A 24,646-nucleotide genomic window follows, 5' to 3' on the forward strand; every position below is an offset into this window, starting at 1 on the left:
CACTCTTCCTCCCCCTCTTATTCTCAACCTCCCTCTTCCTCTTCCTCTTCCTCTTCCTCTTCCTCTCTCTGCAATGTCTTCCATTGTTGTTGTAAAAAAAAAGGTTCTCACCTGTGGTCTTTTCATAGTGCTTACATCCTGATTGAAGTGTTAACAATTAACCACTGAGGTGTTTGGCCAGGTGGCACATGTAATTGGCCAATTAGCTCATGTAGTGTCATTTTGAATGGCAGTGTTTTGAAATGGCAAACATGTGACTTTATGTCAGATTGTTGTGTCTTATGCAGAGAACTGTATTTAGTGAATTTAAAAAGTGCTATTTTGAAATGCAAAATGTGTGTAAAACAGAAAAGGTGTTTAGACTTTTGGAGACTTGAGAAGAAGTTTTGCTCTCTGTGTGTCAGTTTAAATAATTGTGCTGTGCATGTCATTTTAGTGTGTTAGCAATTGGAAAAAACTGTAATTGTTATGATCTTACACAATTTTGCTTTGCAAAAAGAAGAAGGCCAAGAAGCAGGTTATTTAATGGCACTGTATGTATGTTTCGCCACTAGAGGTCGCTTATTCAAAACAATAAAGGCGTAGCTTGATTATGCGTGAATGAGTAATTAACATAATACAATACAATATAATACAATACAATACAATACAATACAATACAATAATAACAAGCAGTATGTTTGGGGTCAATTTGACACTCCCTTGGGACCGCCCCACTCATGGGTGGTCTCAGGATGCTTCACTGTTGGCATGACACAGGACTCATCATGGTAACTTTCACCTTTTATTTCCCTGGACTATTCATTTTCCAGATTTCTCAAACAGTCGGAAGGGGGCTTCATCAGAAAAAATAACTTCTTTCAGTCTTCTGCTGTCCAATCTTTGCTGTACTTGCAGAAATCTAGTCTGTCCTTGATGTTTTTCTTGGAGAAAAGATGCTTCTTTGCTGCCCTTCTTCACGAAGCCACTGTCCAAAAGTTTTGACCTCACTGTACCTACAGATGCACACCTGCTGCCAATATTGAGCTCTGCACATGGTTCAGGATTGACTCTTCATTGACTTCTTCATTGCAGTTGAATTTCTCAACTTGAAGTTCTTGATGATCCTGTAAATGGTTCTTTCAGATGCTTTGCATCAAAATGGCGATGATGGGTACATGTCTTTCTTTAGAGGTAACCATTGAAGACGCAAGAACACAATGACTGGAAGCACTTCTTCCTCCTGACTAAAACTTGTTTGCACTTTCCCACGTGCTGATGTGATTAGTGAAATTATTCTAGATGATCACTTTTTACCTCAAACAGGTCCTTTTTTTTTTTTTTGCCAATGAAGCATTTACTGTATGTACTGTAAATACTGTATGTAAAATGCATCTGATCAACACCACAACTGAAGCAGCAAACTTTTAACAAGCAGTTCATCTAATGAGGGTTTCTGAGACTAGAACCCACTGAACCACCAAACCTTTACCCTATCATTCAAGTGGGGGGCGGGACCATAATAAATTGACGTTTTTGAAAGGTAATGCACCTCCTTGTGGTTGAAAGACAACAGAAGAGAAAACACTAAGAATCTCATTCTGAGCAGGATGTCTCAAAATTAGGATTCTCCCCATCTATGTTCTCATGAGAATTATGACGCCCGCCTGCTAGAACTGCTGCTCACTGAAAAAAAAGAAAAAAAAGAAAAACAAAATCATGACCCTTAAAAGATCAACAGAGCAGCTGCCAATTTACCAAAGGTTACACTAACTGTTTTTTGCTGGTCATTTACAGGAAATCTGCACTTTATTTGACTGACAACAGCAAAAGTGTTCTTTACAGTTTCCACAATCATGATAGACTTCTAAATGTGGTTTCAAGCCTGCTGATCATGAAATGGTCACCATTTGCTGGAGTAACAATGACAAGCTTACAGGAGGAGTCACTAAAAAAAGTATAGTCGACAAATCTGAACTATTATTTTTTATTATTCTGAATGTTTATGTTAAATGAGTTCAGTTCCTTGGAGAAATCAAAGTCTCCATGTAAAAAAAATTAAAATTCAAAACCGTTTTAACATAGCTATTGGTATACTCTTAATTTCTTCATGGGTGAACTTAAGTAAAGAGTGTGATTACTTGTGTGATTTCCAGTAAAACAAAATGCAAAAAAACAAAGCAAACAAAGAGAAATAGCAGTTTGGACTCTGAGGGTCACAGAGGGGGGTATAAATCTGAGCTGCTGCAGGTTCACAGACGCTCACAGGAAGAGACACACAGACAGACAGGATGGACGTGAAGCTGCTGTGGCTGACTGTTGTTCTTCTCTCCTCACCCCTCCTCACACTGTGTGACCCGCTGTGAGTATTCAACACATCATTTACTCATAGAGTTACAAACAGATCTGTTTTTGATCTGACTTGATCTCCTCAGGTTTGTTCTGTCAGCTCCTAATTTGCTGGGAGTGGGTTCTTCAGAGAACGTGTTTGTGGAAGCTCAGGATTATTCTGGAGGAGCTTTTGATGTAAAGATCATAGTGAAGAAGCACCCAAGAAAAGACAAGGAGATACTGTCCAAAACAGTGACACTGACTGCAGACAACAATTACCAGATCCTTACAGATATAAAGGTGAGAGCTCCATAGACAGTTATGTCTCATTCTCATTATTCTGTTATCAGCTATCATTCAGATTGACTGATTATCTGTTATTCAGATCCCTGATGATAAGAACTTCTTCTCTGATGATCCTCTGGAGAAGCAGTATGTGAATCTACAAGCTCAATTTCTATCCAGCACTCTGGAGAAAGTGGTCATGGTCTCATTCCAGTCTGGATATATATTTGTACAGACAGACAAGCCCATCTACACGCCTGCTAGCACAGGTAAGATTCAGTGAAAACATGAAAATATATAACACACAATGTGAATTTTAAACATGTTATCAGCATTACATAATCCTGTTTATTATTAAACTGCTATCAGTGCTGCATGTATCAGGGTTTGAATCTGAAGAGAAAAACATCAGAACTCATGTAGCAGTTTTCCCTTTGAACTCTTTTGCAGTTTATTACAGGATTTTCTCTCTGATGCCCAGCATGAAACCACACAGTCAGACTGGAATCACGGTGGAAATCATGCTACACATTTATAATAGAGCACATTATTACATGTGGTTTACGGGGACTCTCCTTAGACGTCATGGTTTTTATACTATACAAACTGTATATTCTCTCCTCCACTAACACTCACTCCTTAAAACAGATGTGTTAAAAACAACACAACCTATGTTATATTTTAACACACCTGTGTGTCTAGTTAAGGACAACACATTTTATGTTACTTTTAACTCAACCAGTGTGTTATTTTTTCTTAAAGGTGCTAAAGAGGATGTTTTGTTTTATACATTTTTGCAATATTACTTTACTAACTGATAAAAGACTATTTATTAGGTGCACTGAAAGTAATAATATTACAGTTTTTTCCAATTGCTAACACACTAAAATGACATGCACAGCACAATTATTTAAACTGACACACAGAGAGCAAAACTTCTTCTCAAGTCTCCAAAAGTCTAAACACCTTTTCTGTTTTACACACATTTTGCATTTCAAAATAGCACTTTTTAAATTCACTAAATACAGTTCTCTGCATAAGACACAACAATCTGACATAAAGTCACATGTTTGCCATTTCAAAACACTGCCATTCAAAATGACACTACATGAGCTAATTGGCCAATTACATGTGCCACCTGGCCAAACACCTCAGTGGTTAATTGTTAACACTTCAATCAGGATGTAAGCACTATGAAAAGACCACAGGTGAGAACCTTTTTTTTTACAACAACAATGGAAGACATTGCAGAGAGAGGAAGAGGAAGAGGAAGAGGAAGAGGGAGGTTGAGGTTGAGAATAAGAGGGGGAGGAAGAGTGAGAGGTAGGGGTAGAGCAGGTAGAGGAGTTCATGGCCAAAGAAGACAAACACTTTCAAATGAAATCAGAACAACCTTAGTAGATCATGTCATCAACCATGGGTTGACAATGCGTGAGGCTGGACAGAGAGTGCAGCCAAACTTGAGCCGTTTTACTGTCGCCTCTGTCATCCGGACCTTTAGACTGGAGAACAGGTATGTAACCAAAATTTCATGTAGTACACATGTAGTATACCCCATGTCATAGTGTATCAGTTGGGTGACACCTGTTTACTTAGTGTATGACATCAGCCATTCATGAACTGTACAAGTTTCCTGTACAATGTACTCTACTGTGGGGGAAAATATTTAGGCTGCATTGTCCAAGCCCTATTTATATTTTTATTTTATTTTTTCTAAAGGACTGAGAGACGACACCATGGTGGAGGAAGGGGCCAAATGTTCACCGGGGTACAGGAAGCTGCCATTGTAAACTTGGTTTTGGAAAATAATGAAATCAGATTACGAGAAATTCAAAGCCACATCATCCAAGACAACACCTTATTCAACAACATTCAACGAGTTAGTCTGTCCACATTGGCTCGCATTCTCAAGCGAAACCAAATCAGAATGAAACCACTTTATAAGGTGCCGTTTGAGAGAAACTCTCAAAGAAACAAAGAGTTCAGACGAGCATATGTGGATGTAAGTACTATATTGACTGCAGTACACTACACACAACATTGTTTCCCAGTGTACTGGATAACACCATATTGAGTGATTTTTGTTCTTTGTTTTCAGGGAGTACTGGAAATGGATGCTCATGCAATCCCACATGAGTTCATCTTTATAGATGAGGCTGGGTTCAACCTAGCAAAGACCAGAAGAAGGGGGAGAAACCTCATTGGCCACAGAGCCATTATAGATGTTCCCGGCCAACGTGGTGGGAACATCACAATGTGCGCTGCCATCTCCAATATGCATGGTGTCCTCCACCGTCATGCCAAACTTGGACCATACAACACAGCCCATATTCTCACATTTCTGGACAGACTTCACAACATTCTCATACCACCAGAGCGTATGAATGATGCAGACCATCAAAGAAACCGGTACGTTGTAGTATGGGACAACGTGAGCTTTCATCGTGCAGCCCCAGTCCAAAACTGGTTTGCTGACCACCCAACATTTCTCGTGCAATACCTCCCACCATACTCACCATTTCTGAACCCCATAGAAGAATTCTTTTCGGCATGGCGGTGGAAGGTATACGACCGGCAGCCCTTTGTGCGCATGCCTCTTGTGCAGGCCATGGAAGAGGCATGTGATGAGATTGATGTGGGTGCAATTCAGGGATGGATAAGGCACTCAAGGCGCTTCTTCCCTCGATGTCTGATAAGGGAAGATATTGCCTGTGATGTTGACGAGGCGTTGTGGCCAGACCCGGCTGTGCGGCAAGATGCTGCCTAATTATTTTTCTTGCCTTTTTTTTTTGTTTGTTTTTTTTACTGTAATATATTTTTTTTCAGAAATTTTCTTTTTCAGTTTACTTTTTTTTGTAAGAATATTTTTGTTCAGTCCCATGTAAATATATCTGCTGTGCTTATGTTGTACTGACTTGTTTACTGTAGTGAAGGAAAAAAAATAAAAATGTTGCAACAGCATGTGTGTGTATCTGCAAATATTTCTGTGCATGTGAACAATCTGATACATATTTTAGTATTATGGCAAAGCATACTAAAGATGGGGGTGCTTTTCATTATGCCCAACAGTGTGTAGGTGGTTAGGCAAAAATCTGGTAATATGAATGAAGTGTGTGCCATTTCATGCAAAAGTTTGATTTTGATAATGTTATGTGTAGTTTCGGTTGCAGTGCTTCATTTTGCAGGATATATGAGGTATTTTGCAGTTTGGGTGTGTGGTTTTGTGAATTGTGTTAAGTGTTTTGATAAAACCAGACTAGTTTGAAAAATTGTGTGTTAGCAATTGGAAAAAACTGTAATATACATCATCTGTGCACGAGGTAGGGCCTTAAAAACATCAGCCAATCGCGTAAACGATTGGCCCTCTGGCTTGTCAATCACTGCTGTGACGTTCCTTGTGAGAGACGAGCGCGGCTGCGCGCTCCAGTAACTTTCTACACTCCACAGGCGCCGCATGCAATGTTTTTGTCAGGAGACAGGAATAACAACTGCAGATTATGAGTTACCTGCGGCGAGTCTAACATAATGAATCCACTAACACGACACAGCGAATGCCGGTGGAAAACACTCATGTCCTGATACTCGTGCACAAGTTTTGGGAGGCGTTCCCTCGAAAGGAGGGGGGGTTGTTCTTACGCTTGCGCTCATTTCAAAAACTCAGTAGCAGTCTTTGGTTTCTCAGTCGACGAAAATATCCTCTTTAGCACCTTTAATACAGGCATAAAATATTTAACACACTAATTTGTGTGAGAGAGAGAGAGAGAGAAACAGCACTGTGTCCAACACAACATGTGTTAACTATCATCCAATCACATTGCTGCTACGTCACTCCACAAGCCGTTAAGCAAGTTTGTGCCTCTTTCTTCATTAGTGGATGACTTAACACACGGGTGTTAAAAACAACACAACCTGTGTTATATCTTAACACATCCGTGTGTCTAGTTAAGGACAACACATGTGTTACTTTTTTAACTCAACCAGTGTGTTATTCTTCTTAACACAGGCAGTGTTAAAATATTTATCACACTAATGTGTCATAAATCACACAATTTGTGTCATAGATGTGCTATTTTTGACCAGTTAAAATGAATGCAATACACACTCTTAGAAAGGATGTGTTAAAACTGACTCAAAATGTGTTCAATTCTTACACATCAGTGTGTGAGTTTAGGGACGACACTTGTGTTAATTCTGACACATTCACTGAGTCAATGATTTTAACACAGTAAATGTGTCAGGAAGGTGATCTGCTGTTAACAAGCAGAATCAAAGGAGAAAAACACAATTTTTAAGCCACCATCATGGAGATGAGGGTTTGCTTTAGTTGGGCTCTTGACCCTTGACTTTATGTTGTTAGATTTTGTTTTGGCTGTTGTTAGTCAAGCAATGAGAAAAGATGATCAGGTGGTGTTTGTTATGATTCACATAATCATTATTTTACCTGAATCACTGAACTCATTTAGAGCCCAATCTCTGAGTTAGATTTACATTATTGATTACAGCAGCACTGTGATTCTACAGCAGAAGATCAGCTTTTTCAATATAATCTGAAGAATTTCACAAAAGAGACTGAAAGAAAGATCTTTTTTGATCAGAAAAACTTTTTAAGAAATACCTTTGAATTATATAGAAAAGGCTGATATTCTGCTATAATCAATAATGTAAATCTAACTCAGAGATTGGACTCTAAATGAGTTCAGTGATTCCGGTCAAATAATGATTATGTGAAAACATCACAAACACCACCTGATCATCTTTTCATCTTTGCTTGTTTGGCTGATATGACTTAGTTACAGCAGCCCAAACAAACACTAATATTAAAAAATCAAGGGTCAAGAGCCCAACTAAAGCAAACCCTGACCTCTGTGATGGTAACTTTAAATTGTGATTTTCTCCTTTGATTCTTTGAACAGCAGATCACCTTCCTGACACAATTACTGTGTTAAAATCGTGACACAATGAATGTGTCGAAATGAAGTCCACCGATGAAGAAAGAGGCACAAACTTGCTTAACGGCTTGTGGAGTGACGTACCAGCAATGTGATTGGATGATAGTTAACACATGTTGTGTTGGACACAGTGTTGTCTTTCTCTCTCTCTCTCTATCTACACATGATCAACCATGTCATTATACACATCTGTGTCCTCATAAACCATGTAGAACACACATGACTGTTGATCTCAGCAAACACAGTGTTAATGCTGATTTCTGTGTTTCTCAAGAATCCACAAGGCATCACAGTTTCATCAGAGAAGATGGATACAGTGAAAGGGATGAAGTCTGGAGGATACGCCATTCCTGAGATTGGCAGGTGTGTGAAACACTGTGACGACTGAACCCGCTCAACCTGAGTGAACTGGATTTAATGACTCATGATGTCATCCTCAGGATAATAACTATCTACACACAACACAGCTAATACTCATAGATGTCATATGTGTTAAGATTGATTTAATGTTTGATTGATGCTTATTCATAATTTGTTCAAATGTTTTGTTTCAGTCCTGGGATGTGGAAGGTGGTCACTCGGTACACAAACACTCCTCAGAAGACGTTTACTGCAGACTTTGAGGTCAAAGAATATGGTAAGATGTGTCAACAAACTGTATGTTGTGTAAATGCTATGATGTATGAATATATTTATTTATTTGTGTGTCTTTTCTCTGGTTTGGTTTTTAGTGCCTTCAACATTGGAAGTGAAATTAAAACCCAGTCAGTCATTCTTCTATGTGGATGATCAGAGTCTGACAGTCGACACTGAAGCCAAGTAAGACAACATATGTTCTGCTTCACTGTATTGAAAATGAATGTGTGAACACACTGATTTAAAACAGATTTGTGTGTAAACTACAAAATAATGTACAGTGAGCAACCAAAACTTTTCGTGAGAGTTTGAGATAGTATAATAAGTATAACCCCTTAACTGTCACCCCCACTTTTTTTTTTTTTGACAAGAAAATGCACTATCCAAACTTAAATGGTTGTAATTCAAGCATACTTTGGAGTATAGACAAAAGGTTAAAAACAGGTTTTGAGAAATCGCAGACAAATGCCCGAAATCACAGGCAAATCTGAGCTCGTTCACACGAGTGACAGTCACGCAGTGTGAATGAGCAAAGACGCGTTCTGAGAGAATCGCCGACGAGTCGCCGACACCCGTGAGATATTTGGCATGCTAAATATCTGGACCTGTCGGCGATTCAAAATCCTGCTGTGTGAAAAGTGTTCTGACTGAAAACTACATCAGCAATAACCGACAGCCAATGAGAGAGCAAGATACAGATCAGCGGGGAGTTCAGGGAGGAGTTATAGACCACAATATCAGCAAGCATGGCTTTGTTTCAGATAAACATTACAATTCTATCAAACAGAAACAAAGCACAAACATTTGCTTGACCATCCGCAACAGCAGCAAATTGAAAAGTTATATATTTACCTCGAATTCTCGTTGCAGAACACACAATCCACAGTCTCCCCCAACCATTTCCTCCTCCATATTTTTCTTTTCTTTTTCTTATATTCGCTGCAAATCAGCACACACGCAATTGCAAGCTTCTTGCGGGCTACCGTTTTTAATAATAATAATAACTCCAGTCTTGCACGCGTGATATCGCGTTGTTTCCTTGTCACGTCGCTTGTGTTTGGTTGTGAAACGTAGTTTGCGTGCCAGACAGAGTTGTCGGCGATTCTTCCTATTGTAAAGTCATGCAGTGTGAAACCTTCTGTCGCCGATCCATCGTGTAGTTTGAACACAGCAGCGACTGAATGCTGGCCAAGATAGTCATGCAGTGTGAAAAGAACAGTGACCCGACTACTTTGAAAATCGTGCAGTCTGAACTCGGCTTTACACTCACTTTCAAAGCTGACACACTATCAAACAAAGGAAGTGACATCTTTGTTCCTTGGACGCTTCCGGTGTAGTTGTTGAGCGCATTCAAAACATTGGCGGGAGGCACTTGATGCACAGTTGGATTGCGATAATTTATTTCTGCTATTAAAAATGTCAAATATTAAAAGAGGTCCATGTTGCTCACTGGTTAGATGCTCCCCCAGGCCAGGAACTTGTGCTGCGTTCACGCCACCTCGTATTTACCGGAATCTTGAGATGACAACACGTGACGTTATATTCAGAGCTGTTCACGTCCTTTTGGTCCTCGGACTGGGAATTATGCATTTCCATGACACCACTATCAACACCTAAATGAATCTACAGCAGTCAGGTGGTACAGAGGCCACGTGGTACATGAGGGAGCTTTCAGAAAACTCCCAAATTACAAGCTGTAATTACAAGCTCTGCGAGGACGTGAACGCTTTTTACAAGCTATAATCTCGTAACTACAGGAATTACAAGGCCACGTGAACGCACCTTAACCTACACTGGGAAATTAAAGACAAGATGCCTGGATTACAGCAGTGAAGTGATAGGGCTGGATATCAACTAGCAACTCTTTGAAATGCAGCAAATTTTTTGTGAATAATGTTTTTTTGTTGTTTTTTTTTACTATTAAATTATATGTATTTCTTTGTTAACTGTTTAGGTATGATGTAACATAATTTGAGCTAACATCATTGAGCTAACATAATTGTGGCTCTGTCATTGTTTAAATATATAGCAGCTATCTACTTAGAGTTTTGGTATGCATTTAATGGAGAAAATTTTATTCACACAAAATTACTCAAAATTATTTCTAAATGTTCTGTAGGCTATAGTTAGGAAAGCAGCAGTTCACATTAGGTATTTAGCCATCTATTCAGCTAATGTTAATAATTGAATGAGATCACACCAGTTTCATTTGACGTATTCTGTGTATGTTTCCTGAACATAATTCATTCTTGTTGATCCAACCATTTTTTTTTTTTTTTGTTACCATCATGGCGAAGATGTGCGCTTGTGCTTAGGTTTTGAGTAGCTGTTGTACACAGACATACATGTTTCATGACCATTTAGAGGGGAAAAGCTGATGACCATATGTAGACTGTGTAAATTTTGTGCTGGCCCTCAAACTAATTTATTTATATTTCTATAAAAACTAAACTAAAATAACACTTTTCATATGCTAAGTAACATTTATAGCATGCAAGAAATGATCAGATAAAGAACTTCTCATTACTGGCTTGAGCACAGTTAATGCTCGTTGAGAAAATTATAAATTTGTTTTACGTAGCCACCTAGAGCCTAACCACAAGGTCTACACTTCAGCATAATGGTAACCTCAAAAAATCGACATAACATAAACTCTTTTAAATGTCAAATATAACTGAACATCAAACTTTAAAAGGTATTTCCATTTACTAAAAAACACATTAAACAGCACTTAAGTTCAACATTTACTGTCCCAATCTTTACCTACGCAAAGCATGCTGGGAACTAGAAATCCACTGCCCAGGTTCAATCAATGCAACATAAATGATTCATGTAGTCCCAACACAAATGGTTTAGGTTGACCTAACATTTTGCAAATTTAATTTCATTTAACATAATACAATTGAGTGCGAATGCCAATTAAGTAAAAAACTAAAGATTTGTGTTGGTTCAGCTTATTTTATTTAAATAAACTGAACAAGCAGCTAGAATCATTTTTTTGAGTGTATATGCAGGTAAATATTTTTTGTTTTTTTGTTTTTTTGTCTCTATAATAGGTGTATGTAACAAATCCTGACCAGACACCTGCTGAAAATGTGGAAGTGGAGGTCAATCCTGGAGCGGTCAGAAGTCTAACAAGAGCCAATGGTATTAGCAAGCTTACTGTCAACACTCCAGGATGATCTTCTACACTGGAGATCACTGTAAGACCTGCAAACTTAACGGTCCCACTTTATATTAATTGGCCTTAACTACTATTTACTTACATCAAAAATAAGTACAATGTACTTATTGGGTTCATATTGAATTGCAAAACACATTTGCAGCTATTGAGGTGGGATACTGGTAAGGTTAAGGAAAGCTTTGCTGGTATGGGTAGGTTTAAGGGTTGGTTAAGGTGTAAGGGATGGGTCAACTGTGTAATTATAAATGTAATTACAGAAATTAATTACAGATGTAATTACATGCAGGTGTTTTTCAAATATAAGTACAATGTAAAAACATGTATGTACACAATAAGTGCATTGTATCAAATCATTAATTTAAATGTAAGTACATAGTAGTTAAGGCCACTTAATATAAAGTGGGACCAACTCAACTAATGTTCAGTCAGTTTCACTGGTGAACTATTGGAAAATAGATAAGTTAACACATGTTGAATAAGCAGTGAAGTATATTGTACGCAGCACATTACACTGTAAAAAATAAATGTAAATTTACAGGTAATGGTGTGTATTTTTTTTACAGATTTTTTCCCGTTCTGTCATTATACACTGAAATGCCTGTTGTTTTACTGATATTTGCTGTAATTTAATTTCCACTATTAAATTTACAGGGAATTGCATGTATTTTAGTATTACATTAAATTTCTGTTTTTTAAAAGAAATGTTACATAATAATGTGTAATTTTACATAAAATGTGGATTAATATTTTACAGATTTTTTCAGTATTTTGAATATTCTGTAAAATTACAGAAATATAATGTTAATTTATATATCCGCTGTAAAATAATGTGGAAAAACATGTAACTGTGAAAACAAAAAAAACATAAAATTTCAGTTTTTTTTTTTTATTGGACTTAATCACTACTCTGACTGTTCCGCTTGTCAAAGTAGTTCTGCTGCGTTCAATGTTTCATTTCGTTACAAATTTCTTTTCCTAATATCATCTCGTAATCTAATATAATCATACATTATTTGTTGAAATACACGGACATTTCAACAAGGTAGAGTTTAAATATCGAAATGAAGGAATTCCTGCCCGGCGCAAGGATACAGTCTCTTCAAAGCACACGGTGGAGCAGCGGAGCTGACTGGAATCACTCGACCGTTAGGATTGCTGCTGTTCGTGGACGTGAAGCGAAAATAAGCAGGTAAAAAAACATTTTCTAAACTTCTCTCTATCATTATATGTTCACTCAAAAAATATTTCAGTCTAAACTTAAGTTTTATGTAATTGAATTACATTCAATTTTTCCATCCATTTGGATCACATAGTTTTTACATAAACAAACTAATAAACTTAACGTGATTCATATTTGTAAGTCATATGCAAATGAAATAGGCAAGATTTATCTAATAGTATGTCATGTGTTTGCGCACTATACTGAGTTAAAGTACTATTGAAGCAGTGTCAGAGTTTATGAGATAATGAAGTGATTAATTGAGTGATGATTGACCATTATTGAAGACACCTCATGATAACAAGCAGAATCACCAAAGGAGAAAATCACAATATTTAAGACACCATCGTGGAGATGAGGGTTTGCTTTTGTTGGGCTCTTGACCCTTGACTATTTTATATTAAATTATGTTTGGGCTGTTGTAACAGCTAGTCAAGCAAAGAGTAAAGATGATCAGATGGTGTTGGTTGTGTTAACACATAATAATAATTTGACCTGAATTACTGAACTCATGTAGAGCTTAATTTCTGAGTTAGATTTATACTAATGATTACAGCAGAACTGTGATTCAACAGTAGAAGATCAGCTTTATCAAAATAATCCACAGGATTTTTAAAAAGTTGTTCTGAATAAAAAAAAAAAAAAAATCTTCTTTTAGGCACACACAGACATCAAGTATGAGCCTGTGAATCTCAATGACGGTGACAAGCAACATATTCTGATCAACAGATCAACTCTAAACATTAGAAAACAAGCTACTAAAAAGTCACTTAAAAACAGCAAAAAATAGTGACAATAAAAGCAAATTACTAAGAAAATTCAGCTCATAATTTTGTAATGTACCTTAGGTCATTTATTAGCTCAATTTAATTGTTACAGGGAATAAGAATCGAATCAACTGTAAATGATTTACTGTAAATGATTCAGAATTAATATTTAACACTTCATCAATTATTCGTCCAGCGAAAATTGAGGTTAGAGTATTTTACCAATTCTGGATGAAATATTATTCTGTGGCCAACAGTAAAAATATTTTATTATGCTTATTATTTAATTATTATATTATTATAAGCAAGAGGTAACTTGATCTTTAAGTTTAAGGCAGTAATTTGACACACAGCACAAGAAACACTATATGTGAAAATCAAAACAAGATTTATTGACTACTTCTAATGATTACAGGAAACTAAGGCTAAACACACACACATGCACACACATTCGCGGAGTTGATGAGTTATGAAAAGTCCCAAGTTCAGTGCTAACTTAACTCATAACCTGAGGAAGATCACAAAAGCAGAGCTTTGGCTTGATTCTTTAGGTTTAAAGGAGTTTCACCAGTTTCCAGCAAGAGAGAGAAGTTTGCTTGTACCTGCGTTTGCTCTGACAGCTGAGGTAATCGGGTTGTTCCGTGACTCGTGTACAGCGGAGTCCCGTTCTGGATTGGCTGTCTTTCAGGTGACGTCTTCTCGGGAAAGCCCTGTGGGTTGCGCGGAAGCTTTGAAGGATGCTGCTGGCTGGTGCAACTGTTCTGAGCATCTGGCTTGAATGATCAGCGGCGCAGCTCGTGGTTGAAGTCGGCGACTGTTAGATGGAAAATCAGCCCCGGTCAATCAGTTCTCAATGACCCATGCGACTTTTCCACCGTGGTCAAAGTAGCGGTGCTTCGGCTACTTCTGACCGATTTCTGACTTCCAGCTTCTGACTTCTGAGCTTATTTCATATTTCCTGACGTTAGTTTGTTCGGACAGCATAGTTTTAAAGGAGCAATTCTGGCTCCATCCTTCAGATGCGATCCTCCAATGAGACGTTGCTACGGAGATTAGACACGCCTCGTCTATTGTCTATTGATCACATCGCGTGATATCTGCAGAACATTCTCCTGTTTTATTAACAACTTTATAAAGTTTCTTAATATTTTCCTGATACTGAATTTCAATGTTTCATTCACACAGAATTACAGAGAATTATAAATTCTGCATTTAGAGCTCAAACACGACACACTTCTTACACACATATTACTAGACTGACCTAATTAAAACAATGATTATAAGAGAAAGGAGATGCATACAGGAATACAAACATACAATGCATTGAATCCAACATGTTAGTAATCACATCATATCAAGTGTTATTCTGGATATAGTTAATACTTTAAGTAATCGACAATTGTCCCTTTTGAGATTCAAGATTGAGTCCTTAAGCATAGTTTAAACTTTGACCGGAGTCACGAGTGACCGGGTCAGGATGGATTGCTCAAACAAGGGAGGTATTGATAGGACAGATTCGTCTTTAAATCCGTTGATGGGTGTTTTCCTGTTCCGTCCGATAATACAAGAGGGTTTTGTGAGAGAATCAATAGATTTAATGTGATCAGATCCACGTGATAGGTTCTGATTAGTTTATTGCTGATGAGCAAAGAAGTCCTTTAGACAGAGTCCTTTGTTAAAAGAAGTCACGTCATCACTCCTGTAAAAGCTAGGTTTTTCCTGTCAGGAAATGGATCTTTTGAACCAAATGAAGCTTTGTTCAATCATGCCTCTGGCTGATAAAGCCATTTGGTAACGTCTGTCGAACGGGTCCCTACAATTTATTCATGCAGCAATGCATGATGGGAGCATGGATGAATTTTTATTGGTGGCTCCCAGAATGCACTGCAACATGGTTTTTGATGGTCACCACTGTTGAGATTCACGGGCTGATTCTTGATGTCTGTGTCTCTCAATGAGGGAAGCTTTCTTCTTTTTTTTTAATCAGAACAACTTTATTTAAATCTTTCAGATTATTTTGATAAAGCTAATCTTCTGCTGTAGAATCACAGTGCTGCTGTAATCAATGTAAATCTAACTCGGGGATTGGGCTCTAAATGAGTTCAGTGATTCAGGTCAAATAATGATTACGTGTAAACATAACCAACACCACCTGATCATATTTTCTCTTTGCTTGACCAGCTGTTATAACAGCCAAAACAAAATCTAATATGAGACAGATAAGGGTCAGGAGCCCAACTAAAGCAAACCCTCATCTCCACTATGGTGGCATTTTTCTTCATACTATTAGATAAATCGTACCTATTTAATTTACTTATGACTTACAAATATGAATCACGTTAAGTTTATTAGTTTGTTTATGTAAAAACAATGTAATCCAAATGAATGGAAAATTTGAATGTAATTCAATTACATAAACTTAAGTTTAGACTGAAATATAGGCCAAGGAGCAACGCTGGAGCTCTTTCAGAGGTACGAAGCCAGCCGTTAATTTCATACATCAACAGTTATGAAACTCTCTCTCTACATTATCTATCTACTCTCTCTATCTACATTAATCCGGACACATTTGAAAACTGTGTTTTAATTTTGAGATGTTCTTAGACTACATTATTGTTCCAGCATTTTCCAAAAGTTTCTCTTTCACACTGAGATGTCGGAAGACTCTTAAATCATCTTCCTGCGCATGCTGTTAAACGTAAGAAATGATCATGTTTTCTCAGGAAGGCCAAAACATAAAGAGAAATATGCAAAAGTATCTGTGTTAATGTAGATATAGACCCTCTGGCATTCACTCTTGCAAATTCCCTCCACAAACACGCTTTGTGTCCTTTTCCTCTATTCTGATATTTTTACTGTTCATTTATTAAAAGACTTCTATAGTAGAGTGTGTTTCATTACTCATGTTGTTTGTTTGACAGATGCCTTTTCAAGATAAACCCCAAGGGATCGAAAGCAGATGACGGTCAGTCCACAGCATGTGTCAAACTCTGCTCCTGGAGGGACACGGTCCTGCAAAGTGCTCCAACCCGCTCCAGAAGTTCCTAGCAATCCTGAAGACACTGATTAGCTGGTTCAGGTGTGTTTAGTTTCTGTAGAGCTGCTGTCATGCAAAGTGCTCCAACCCGCTCCAGAACACTGCCTTGGAAGTTTCTAGCAATCCTGAAGACATTGATTAGCTGGTTCAGGTGTGTTTAATTAGTTTCTGTAGAGCCGCTGTCCTGCAGAGTTTAGCTCCATCCCTGAGTTTGACATCCTTATTCAAAATGTTCTTACACTCTGAACTGAAACTGCAGACTATGACTAGAAGACAAACATGGAGAACATTCTTCAGTCTCCCTTCATTCACAAGCAGATGCCAGTATCTGCTTTCTTGGAGCCTATATAGTATAACCTACATCACCGGTTCAACGCTGCTGCCTGCCAGCTGTCTGATCTACGCTCGGAGCTTCGTGGAGTTTATCCTAAATCCTTTTCTTTATTCCTATTCACATAATATAACTTTCTTATTTTTCACTAGATTACTTAACCTATTGCATAGTATTACTAAACGGAACGATTTACTACTAGCAATCCACCAGCATAATCACCTAGTGTTAGCCATAGCCTGCTAGCTACCGTCTACTTTCTTTTTTTCCTCTAAACCAACCTTCCTTGTCGATTGAATGGCGGATTTATCCGATGTATGTTATTCTGATCTGTCCTCGCCAGATCGGGAAGCTGTGGAGACGTTGCTGCCCGGCATTCATCGATCCACCGCGAGGTACAGCGTCCCGCACATCACCCTCGCCCCAGGCACCGGCAAGCGACCGAGACATCCAGCCAGCGAGTCCCGTGTGCGTTGCAGTTTTTCGGACGGCGTTCATCAAACACACGGTCAGTCATGTCCGACGATTATCATGTGTAGTAAATGCAACATGTACAGCTTAGCTCTTTCTGTCAGCAGTGAGACTTACACATGTGATAAATGCAGGGATATTGTCAGGCTGACAGAGAGAATCTCAGAATTAGAGACACGCATCCAAACTTTAATTGAGGATAGTGAGAATGAAAGGGCCTTAGATACTGCTTTGGATGCGACTAACCTAGTAAACACTACACATTCGGTTCCGGTTGTAGAAGCCACGCAGCAGGCTAACTGGGTGACTGTGAGGCGGCATAATGGCAAGAACAAACACCACTCTTCCGTTCCGATTAGAACATCAAACAGGTTCTCCCCACTCAGTGACGCACCCACTGAGAATCCTGTTGAAAGTGCCCTAGTAATTGGCGATTCTATTACACGGAACGTGAAAATAGAGACACCAGCCACCATAGTCACATGTTTGCCGGGGGCCAGAGCACCTGACATCAAAGCAAATTTAAAAGTGCTGGCTAATGCTAAACGTAAATATTCTAAAATCATTATCCACGTCGGCACAAATGATGTTCACTTCACCAGTTTGTTCTGGCCCTCTTCCTGTTCGTCGGAGTGATGAGATAGTTAGCAGGTTATCATCACTCAATGGCTGGCTGTCTAAGTGGTGTGCGCAGAATAATATAGGTTTCATAGACAATTGGAAAAGCTTTTGGGGCAGACCTGATCTGTTGAAAAGAGATGGTATTCATCCCTCCCGGGATGGTGCTGCTCTTCTCTCTAGAAATTTGGCAAATAGTCTTAGAGCTGAAACATGACAAACCAGGGCCCAGATCAGGACGCAGACAAACTGGCTAAACCGACCGTCTGCTAGCCGCCTCACGTCACAGAACTCAGATAATTCACAGCACATAGAAACACTTTCACCTAGATATTATCACATAGAGACTGTGTCTGTACCTCGAACTAGTAAATACAAAAAACTTCCGAAACCTTTTAAGGGTAAAAATTTAATTGATGTTCAAAAATGAAAATCACAGATAAATCAGATAAACAAATGATAAAGCTTGGGTTACTGAATATTAGATCTATTTCTTCAAAAGCACTTATTGTAAATGAAATTATCACAGACAATAAACTAGACTTGCTGTGTTTGACAGAAACCTGGCTAAAACCAGACGATTACATTACTTTAAATGAATCTAGTCCTCAAGGTTATGATTATCGACACAATCCTCGACAGAAAGGCAAAGGGGTAGGTGTTGCTATAATTTATAGTAATTTATCGAGAATCATTCAAAAGAATTTCAAATATAATTCCTTTGAAGTGATGGTGCTTTATGTAACATTATGTAAGTTGACATTTGTGCTGGCTACTGTATACAGGCCACCAGGGCACCATACTGACTTTATCAAAGAATTTGCTGAGTTTCTATCAGAGTTAGTACTGGCTGCGGATAAAGTCCTTGTTGTTGGTGATTTTAATATCCATGTAGATAATAATAAAGACGCATTTGGATTGGCATTTGCAGATATTTTAAACTCTATTGGAGTTAGACAACACGTGTCAGGACCCACTCATTGTCGTAATCATACCCTAGATCTAATACTGTCGCATGGAATAGATATTGATGCTGTTGAAATTCTACAGCAGAGCGATGATATATCAGATCATTATTTAGTCTCGTGTATAATACAATTAGCCAAGGCTACAAAACCACCACCCAGCCATAAATATTGTAGAACAATCACGTCTGCCACTAAAGATTGCTTTAAAAATAATCTCCCCGAGCAGTTTCATCGCCTTAGTATACCTGACAACTTAGAAGAACTCGATGCTGCAACAGAAACTATTGGCTCTCTCTTTTCCAGCACATTAGATGCGGTCGCTCCTTTACGTCTAAAGAAGATTAAGGAAACGAATCCAACGCCGTGGTATGATGAGCACACTCGGGCTCTAAAACGAGCTGTTAGAAAAGCTGAACGTAGTTGGAAGAAAACAAAACTAGAAGTTTTTCGCCTTTCGTGGAAAGAAAAAATGATTGATTACAGAACAGCCATAAGAAATGCTAGATCTACTTATTTTTCAAATCTCTTAATAGAAAACAAACATAATCCTAGGTATTTATTTGACACAGTGGCTAAATTAACTAGAAACAGAGATTCAACTGCTGACGTTTCCACACTGTAAAACTCAATAAGTTCAGAATACTCAAAACATTTGAGAAAACTTATTACCTCAAAACATTTAAGTTAACTAACTTATTTTTTTTAAGTTAGTAGAACTTAATTTTTTTGTGACAAGTGGGGCGGGGCCGAGAGCCATGGAAGTGGAGCAATGCTAGTGTGGTGCACAGGTGTCTCTCATTAACAATCACATCACTGGCATTCCTTCGCTCCCACAGTTCTCAGCCTCGCCCCAATCAAGTACATATAGTTAATTTACATAAACATCACATTCCAATCTTGGTTAAATGTTAGTTAGCAAAAAACACATGCTATTATAATTATCAAAGAGACTGTCAATATATACTTGCATGTATATAATCAAACAACATACAGTGTATATGGCCTTAAAAGTTTTGCAGCCCATCCTCAACCTAACCACACGGTCTACTCTTCACCAGAATGGTAACCTTACAAAACTAACATAACAGAACCCCCTGTCAATCCCAACATAACACAACATTAAACACTAACTTATGTCTCCCTATGTCAATCTTATGCAAAAACACACAAAATAACACTTAATTTCAGCATTTATACAGTCTGATGCAAAGCATGCTGGGAATTAGAAATCTGCTGCAACTAAAACAGTTTAGTTTACTTGAAATATGTCAGTGCTGTGAACTCAAAAGTAAAAGAAAGTTTTAAATACTCATAACTGTTAATTTAACTGAACTAATTTGTTTAATTTAAGTTTGTCCTACTCAAACGAATTAAGTATTTTGAGCATTAGGGTTTACAGTGCATAGAGCACAGCAGTAATGACTTTATGAACTTCTTTACTTGCAAGATTGATAATATTAGAGAGAAAATTATAAACATGCAACCGTCTACAGTTTCGCTTCAGACAGTGCACTGTAGTGTCCCTGAGGTAAAACTAGAATCATTCGCCGCTATAGGAGAGGAAGAATTATCTAAACTTATCAAATCATCAAAATCAACGACATGTATGTTAGACCCAATGCCGACTAAACTACTGAAAGAAATGCTTCCAGAGGTCGTAGGTCCACTTCTTGATATAATTAATTCATCTTTAACACTAGGACACGTGCCAAAAACCTTTAAGCAGGCTATTATCAAACCTCTTATTAAAAAACCTCAACTAGATCCGAGAGATTTAGTAAATTACAGGCCAATCTCGAAACTACCTTTTCTGTCAAAGGTACTAGAAAAGGCAGTTTCAACACAACTGTGTTCCTTTTTAGAAAGAAACGGAATCTGTGAGGATTTCCAGTCAGGATTTAGACCATACCATAGTACTGAGACTGCTCTCGTTAGAGTTACAAACGATCTACTCCTATCATCCGTTCGTGGCTGTATTTCTCTATTAGTGTTATTAGATCTCAGTGCTGCTTTTGACACTATCGATCATAACATTCTTTTAAAAAGACTTGAAAACTATATTGGCATTAGTGGAATTGCTTTGGCATGGTTCAAATCATACTTATCTGACCGTTATCAGTCTGTGGTAGTTAATGAAGAGATGTCGTATCGATCACAGGTTAAATATGGGGTACCACAAGGCTCAGTATTAGGACCGTTGCTTTTCACTCTGTACATGCTGCCCTTAGGAGAGATAATTAGGAAGCATGGTGTTAGTTTTCACTGCTACGCTGACGATACTCAGCTCTATATTTCCTCGCGCCCTGACGAAACCTACAAATTCACAAAACTAACAGAATGCATAGCTGACATTAAAAACTGGATGACAAGAAATTTCTTATTATTAAATTCAGAAAAAACTGATATCCTAATCTTTGGACCAAAAACTTCCTCATGAAAAAACCTTGAATACTCTCTAACACTTGACGGGTGCTCCATTAAACCTTCGTCCTCAGTTAGGAACCTGGGTGTGCTCTTTGATACCAATCTTTCATTTGAAAGTCATGTTTATAGTATCTGTAAAACCGCCTTCTTCCATCTAAAAAATATATCTAAATTACGACATATGCTCTCAATGACAAATGCGGAACAGTTGGTTCATGCATTCATGACCTCAAGACTAGATTATTGTAACGCTCTACTGGGTGGTTGTTCTGCTCGGCTTTTAAACAAACTACAGTTGGTCCAAAATGCGGCAGCTAGAGTTCTTACTAGAACCAGAAAGTATGACCATATTAGCCCAGTTCTGTCAACATTACATTGGCTCCCTATTAAACATCGTATAGATTTTAAAATCTTGCTACTTACTTATAAAGCTCTAAATGGTTTAGCTCCCCAGTACCTAAGTGAGCTCTTAATGCATTATAGTCCTTCACGTTTATTGCGATCTCAGAATTTAGGCCAGTTGATAATACCCAGAATATCAAAATCAACTGAAGGCGGCAGATCCTTTTCCTATTTAGCACCTAAACTCTGGAACAATCTTCCTAGCATTGTTCGGGAAGCAGACACACTCTGTCAGTTTAAATCTAGACTAAAAACACATCTCTTTGCTCTTGCATACACATAACACATTATCAATACATTAACATTTTTCAAATCCGTTAAAGGATTGTTACGCTGCAATAATTAGGTCGGCCGGAACCGAGAACATTTCCTATAACACTAGATATACCTGTACATCAGAATAAGAATGGCATCTACGCTAATATCTGTCTCTCTGCTTATCCTGAGGTTTGCCGGGTGCTGCATCCAGGCCGTATCCAGATCAGATGGAGAACCTGCGTCTGGACCTGACTACAACGTAGCCCAGGAGACAATGGGCCTAAAGATCCAATTCTGGCTGCATCTATAATTCAGATTTTTAATCCCCGTATCCGCTTACATATATTTATATATAATCGATTTTTAATCTCTATAATAAAAATGTACAATTCAGATTTTGATCTCCATATACATTTACATATATATATATCTTCCAAGGGGTTTTTTCCTAGGGGTTTTTTTCCACCCCTGGAAGTCAGCCGACATTGGCTTAATGTAGCACCATCTTGTATATGTTACATATTACCACGCTTGCTTGTACAGTTTTAACCACTTCCCTTTTTTTCTGTGCTTCTAATATGTAAAGCTGCTTTGAAACAATTACCAATTGTAAAAGCGCTATATAAATAAATTTGACTTGACTTGACTTGCACAGAAATTTTCATCAGTGTCACACAGACTTTAAGAACACTCACTCTTTCCTGCTTTGTTTAATTGTTTGTTTTTTAATGACTCCTTGTAGTTCATCTGTCGACCAGTGGTCAGGTTTTGAAGGCAGACTGTTTAATTATTCCACTGTAACTTTTTTTTCTTTGTTGTTTCTTTATATTAAGTTTTGCTGTAGTTCAAACTACTATAAATTACTAGTTTTAAAACTGTTTTTGGCTCTTTATAAAATAAACTAATAACAAACATTGTTTTGCAGTTAAGACTGATTATTTGTATAGTAGCATTTAACCTTATTTATTGGGAATTTTATTGTTTTTATTGTCTTAAGTAAATGTCCTGCATTAAACATTAAAAAGCTAAAGAAAATACAGTCGTTTTTATGTAAAATCTTCTGTATTTTCTTTAACTTTTTAATGTAAAATTATGGTTATAAACTATTTAATTTTTAATAAAATACAGTTTATAACCATAATTGTATATAAAATCTTCTGTATTTTCTTTAACTTTTTAATGTAAAATTATGGTTATAAACTATTTAATTTTTAATAAAATACAGTTTATAACCATAATTTTATATAAAATCTTCTGTTTTTTTTCTTTAACTTTTTAATGTAAAATTATGGTTATAAACTGTATTTTATTAAAAATTAAGTAAGAAAATCCCGTAAAAAACGGTAATTTTCTGGCAGCAGGGGCGCCAGAAAAATACCATAAAATAATGGAAAATAGCACCGTAAAATCCAATAAGTAAACCTTACTTGAAAAAAAAAGCACACTGTAAAATCCAATAAGTAAACCTTACTTAAAAAAAGCATGCAAACCGATTGCCTTGAAAAAACCAAGTAAGGTGAAATAGGAATAGTATGTAGAACTAACAAGTGCCTGTCTAGTATTGTACACTTACAAGAGAGTTCCAGTAACTTAAAACAAATTTATATTGTATACTTAATCAGAGATGATTAAGATTAGATGTAGCCTACTTGTCTTAGTATAGACTACTCAGAATTACTATTTTAAACAACTAAATCATTTCAAGTAAAATACACTTTGTGAGTATTCCTAACTCATTTATGCAAGTTGTGCTAAGCTGATGTTTTCTGCTTACAACTTGGAATTACCGAGTTTACTTTACTTCAAAGGCAATCCAGTTTACTTGTTAAAACCATGCAAACCGATTGCCTTAAAAAAAACAAGTAAGCGTTACTCAAATGAGTAACACTTACTTGTTATTTTTTAAGCCAATCAGTTTGTATGGTTTTAACAAGTAAACTGGATTGCCTTTCACTCTCAGAAAACAAAGTACATAATTATACCTTTAGGGGTACAATGGTACAAAGGTACAAATTTGTACCCTTGTGATTTGTACCTTAAGAGACCAATTTTGTACCTTTGGTGACAATTTTGTACCTTTATTTAACAGTACAAAAATTGACCCTTCAAAAAGGGGACAAAATTGGATTTGACAGCGTACAATCGTTGACTATAATGAGATATATATATTTTACACACACACACACACGCTGAATTAAAATCAGAATTTATTAAATCCTTTTCATTTTCACATTTTACAACATTTCATTTGAAACACATTTTTAAACATTCCATAGGACTCCATCTTGCCGGGTGTTAAAAAGTAACACTGAAGCAGTGTTAAAGTTAATGAGATAATTGATTGATGATTGAGTGATGATTGACAATTAGTGGAGACACCTGATGATAATAAGCAGAATCATTGAAGAAACAACAAGAGAAAAAGAGAGAGACACAACAACTACAACTGACTTCCAGCCATTAAACATTATTACACTTATTATTAACCAGTTTGATTTGATTTCTGTCATACATAATGAGAATTAACAGATGTTTAGATGTTAATGTTTTAATGAAAGTTTAGTTTGGAGTCACCATGATGGTGAAAAGCATTTCCTTTAGTTGGGGTCTTGACTCTATTTATTGACATGAATTTATCTCTGGCTGCTCCAACTTTGTGTCTGTAGAGCACATTTGTTATGGCCAGAGAAACTGTGATCTGATCTGTGTTTCCCAAAAGTGCTGTGAGCCAAAGTTGATCAATTTAGGTTTACGATGCTTTGGGAATCACAGTCATAATGGTTGTTT

The 24,646-nt window shown here is 37.2% G+C and overlaps 2 protein-coding genes across 3 annotated transcripts; both read left to right on the plus strand.

Moving 5' to 3' along the window:
- The first annotated feature begins 1,127 nt into the window (after positions 1-1,127).
- LOC137031498 (complement C3-like) lies at positions 1,128-22,647 on the plus strand. The gene is made up of 10 exons (XM_067402489.1): positions 1,128-2,341; positions 2,415-2,610; positions 2,696-2,864; positions 3,046-3,118; positions 7,818-7,907; positions 8,099-8,181; positions 8,276-8,363; positions 11,237-12,553; positions 16,272-16,429; positions 17,062-22,647. The coding sequence occupies exons 1-8, from the start codon at positions 2,271-2,273 to the stop codon at positions 11,244-11,246; spliced, it is 780 nt and encodes a 259-aa protein (XP_067258590.1). The 5' UTR covers positions 1,128-2,270; the 3' UTR covers positions 11,247-12,553; positions 16,272-16,429; positions 17,062-22,647.
- Positions 3,227-6,310, plus strand: LOC137031497 (uncharacterized). 2 transcript variants are annotated; one of them, XM_067402487.1, is made up of 3 exons: positions 3,227-4,597; positions 4,694-5,004; positions 5,130-6,310. In XM_067402487.1, the coding sequence occupies exons 1-3, from the start codon at positions 4,352-4,354 to the stop codon at positions 5,218-5,220; spliced, it is 648 nt and encodes a 215-aa protein (XP_067258588.1). In that variant the 5' UTR covers positions 3,227-4,351; the 3' UTR covers positions 5,221-6,310. The 2 variants fall into 2 exon arrangements, with proteins under 2 accessions (XP_067258588.1, XP_067258587.1); XM_067402486.1 differs by having other exon boundaries at positions 4,694-6,310.
- Positions 22,648-24,646: the final 1,999 nt, after the last annotated feature.

The sequence above is a fragment of the Chanodichthys erythropterus genome, chromosome 12 (assembly GCF_024489055.1).
Source record: "Chanodichthys erythropterus isolate Z2021 chromosome 12, ASM2448905v1, whole genome shotgun sequence".
Taxonomy (NCBI): Eukaryota; Metazoa; Chordata; class Actinopteri; order Cypriniformes; family Xenocyprididae; genus Chanodichthys; species Chanodichthys erythropterus.

Coding starts and splice junctions, on each gene's coding strand:
- LOC137031498 (XM_067402489.1), top strand. CDS start 2,271: ATGGACGTGAAGCTGCTGTGGCTGACTGTTGTTCTTCTCTCCTCACCC. Junction 3,119..7,817: donor GGAATCACGGTGGAAATCAT/GCTACACATTTA, acceptor TGTGTTTCTCAA/GAATCCACAAGGCATCACAG. Junction 7,908..8,098: donor GCCATTCCTGAGATTGGCAG/GTGTGTGAAACA, acceptor GTTTTGTTTCAG/TCCTGGGATGTGGAAGGTGG.
- LOC137031497 (XM_067402486.1), top strand. CDS start 4,352: ATGTTCACCGGGGTACAGGAAGCTGCCATTGTAAACTTGGTTTTGGAA. Junction 4,598..4,693: donor TCAGACGAGCATATGTGGAT/GTAAGTACTATA, acceptor CTTTGTTTTCAG/GGAGTACTGGAAATGGATGC.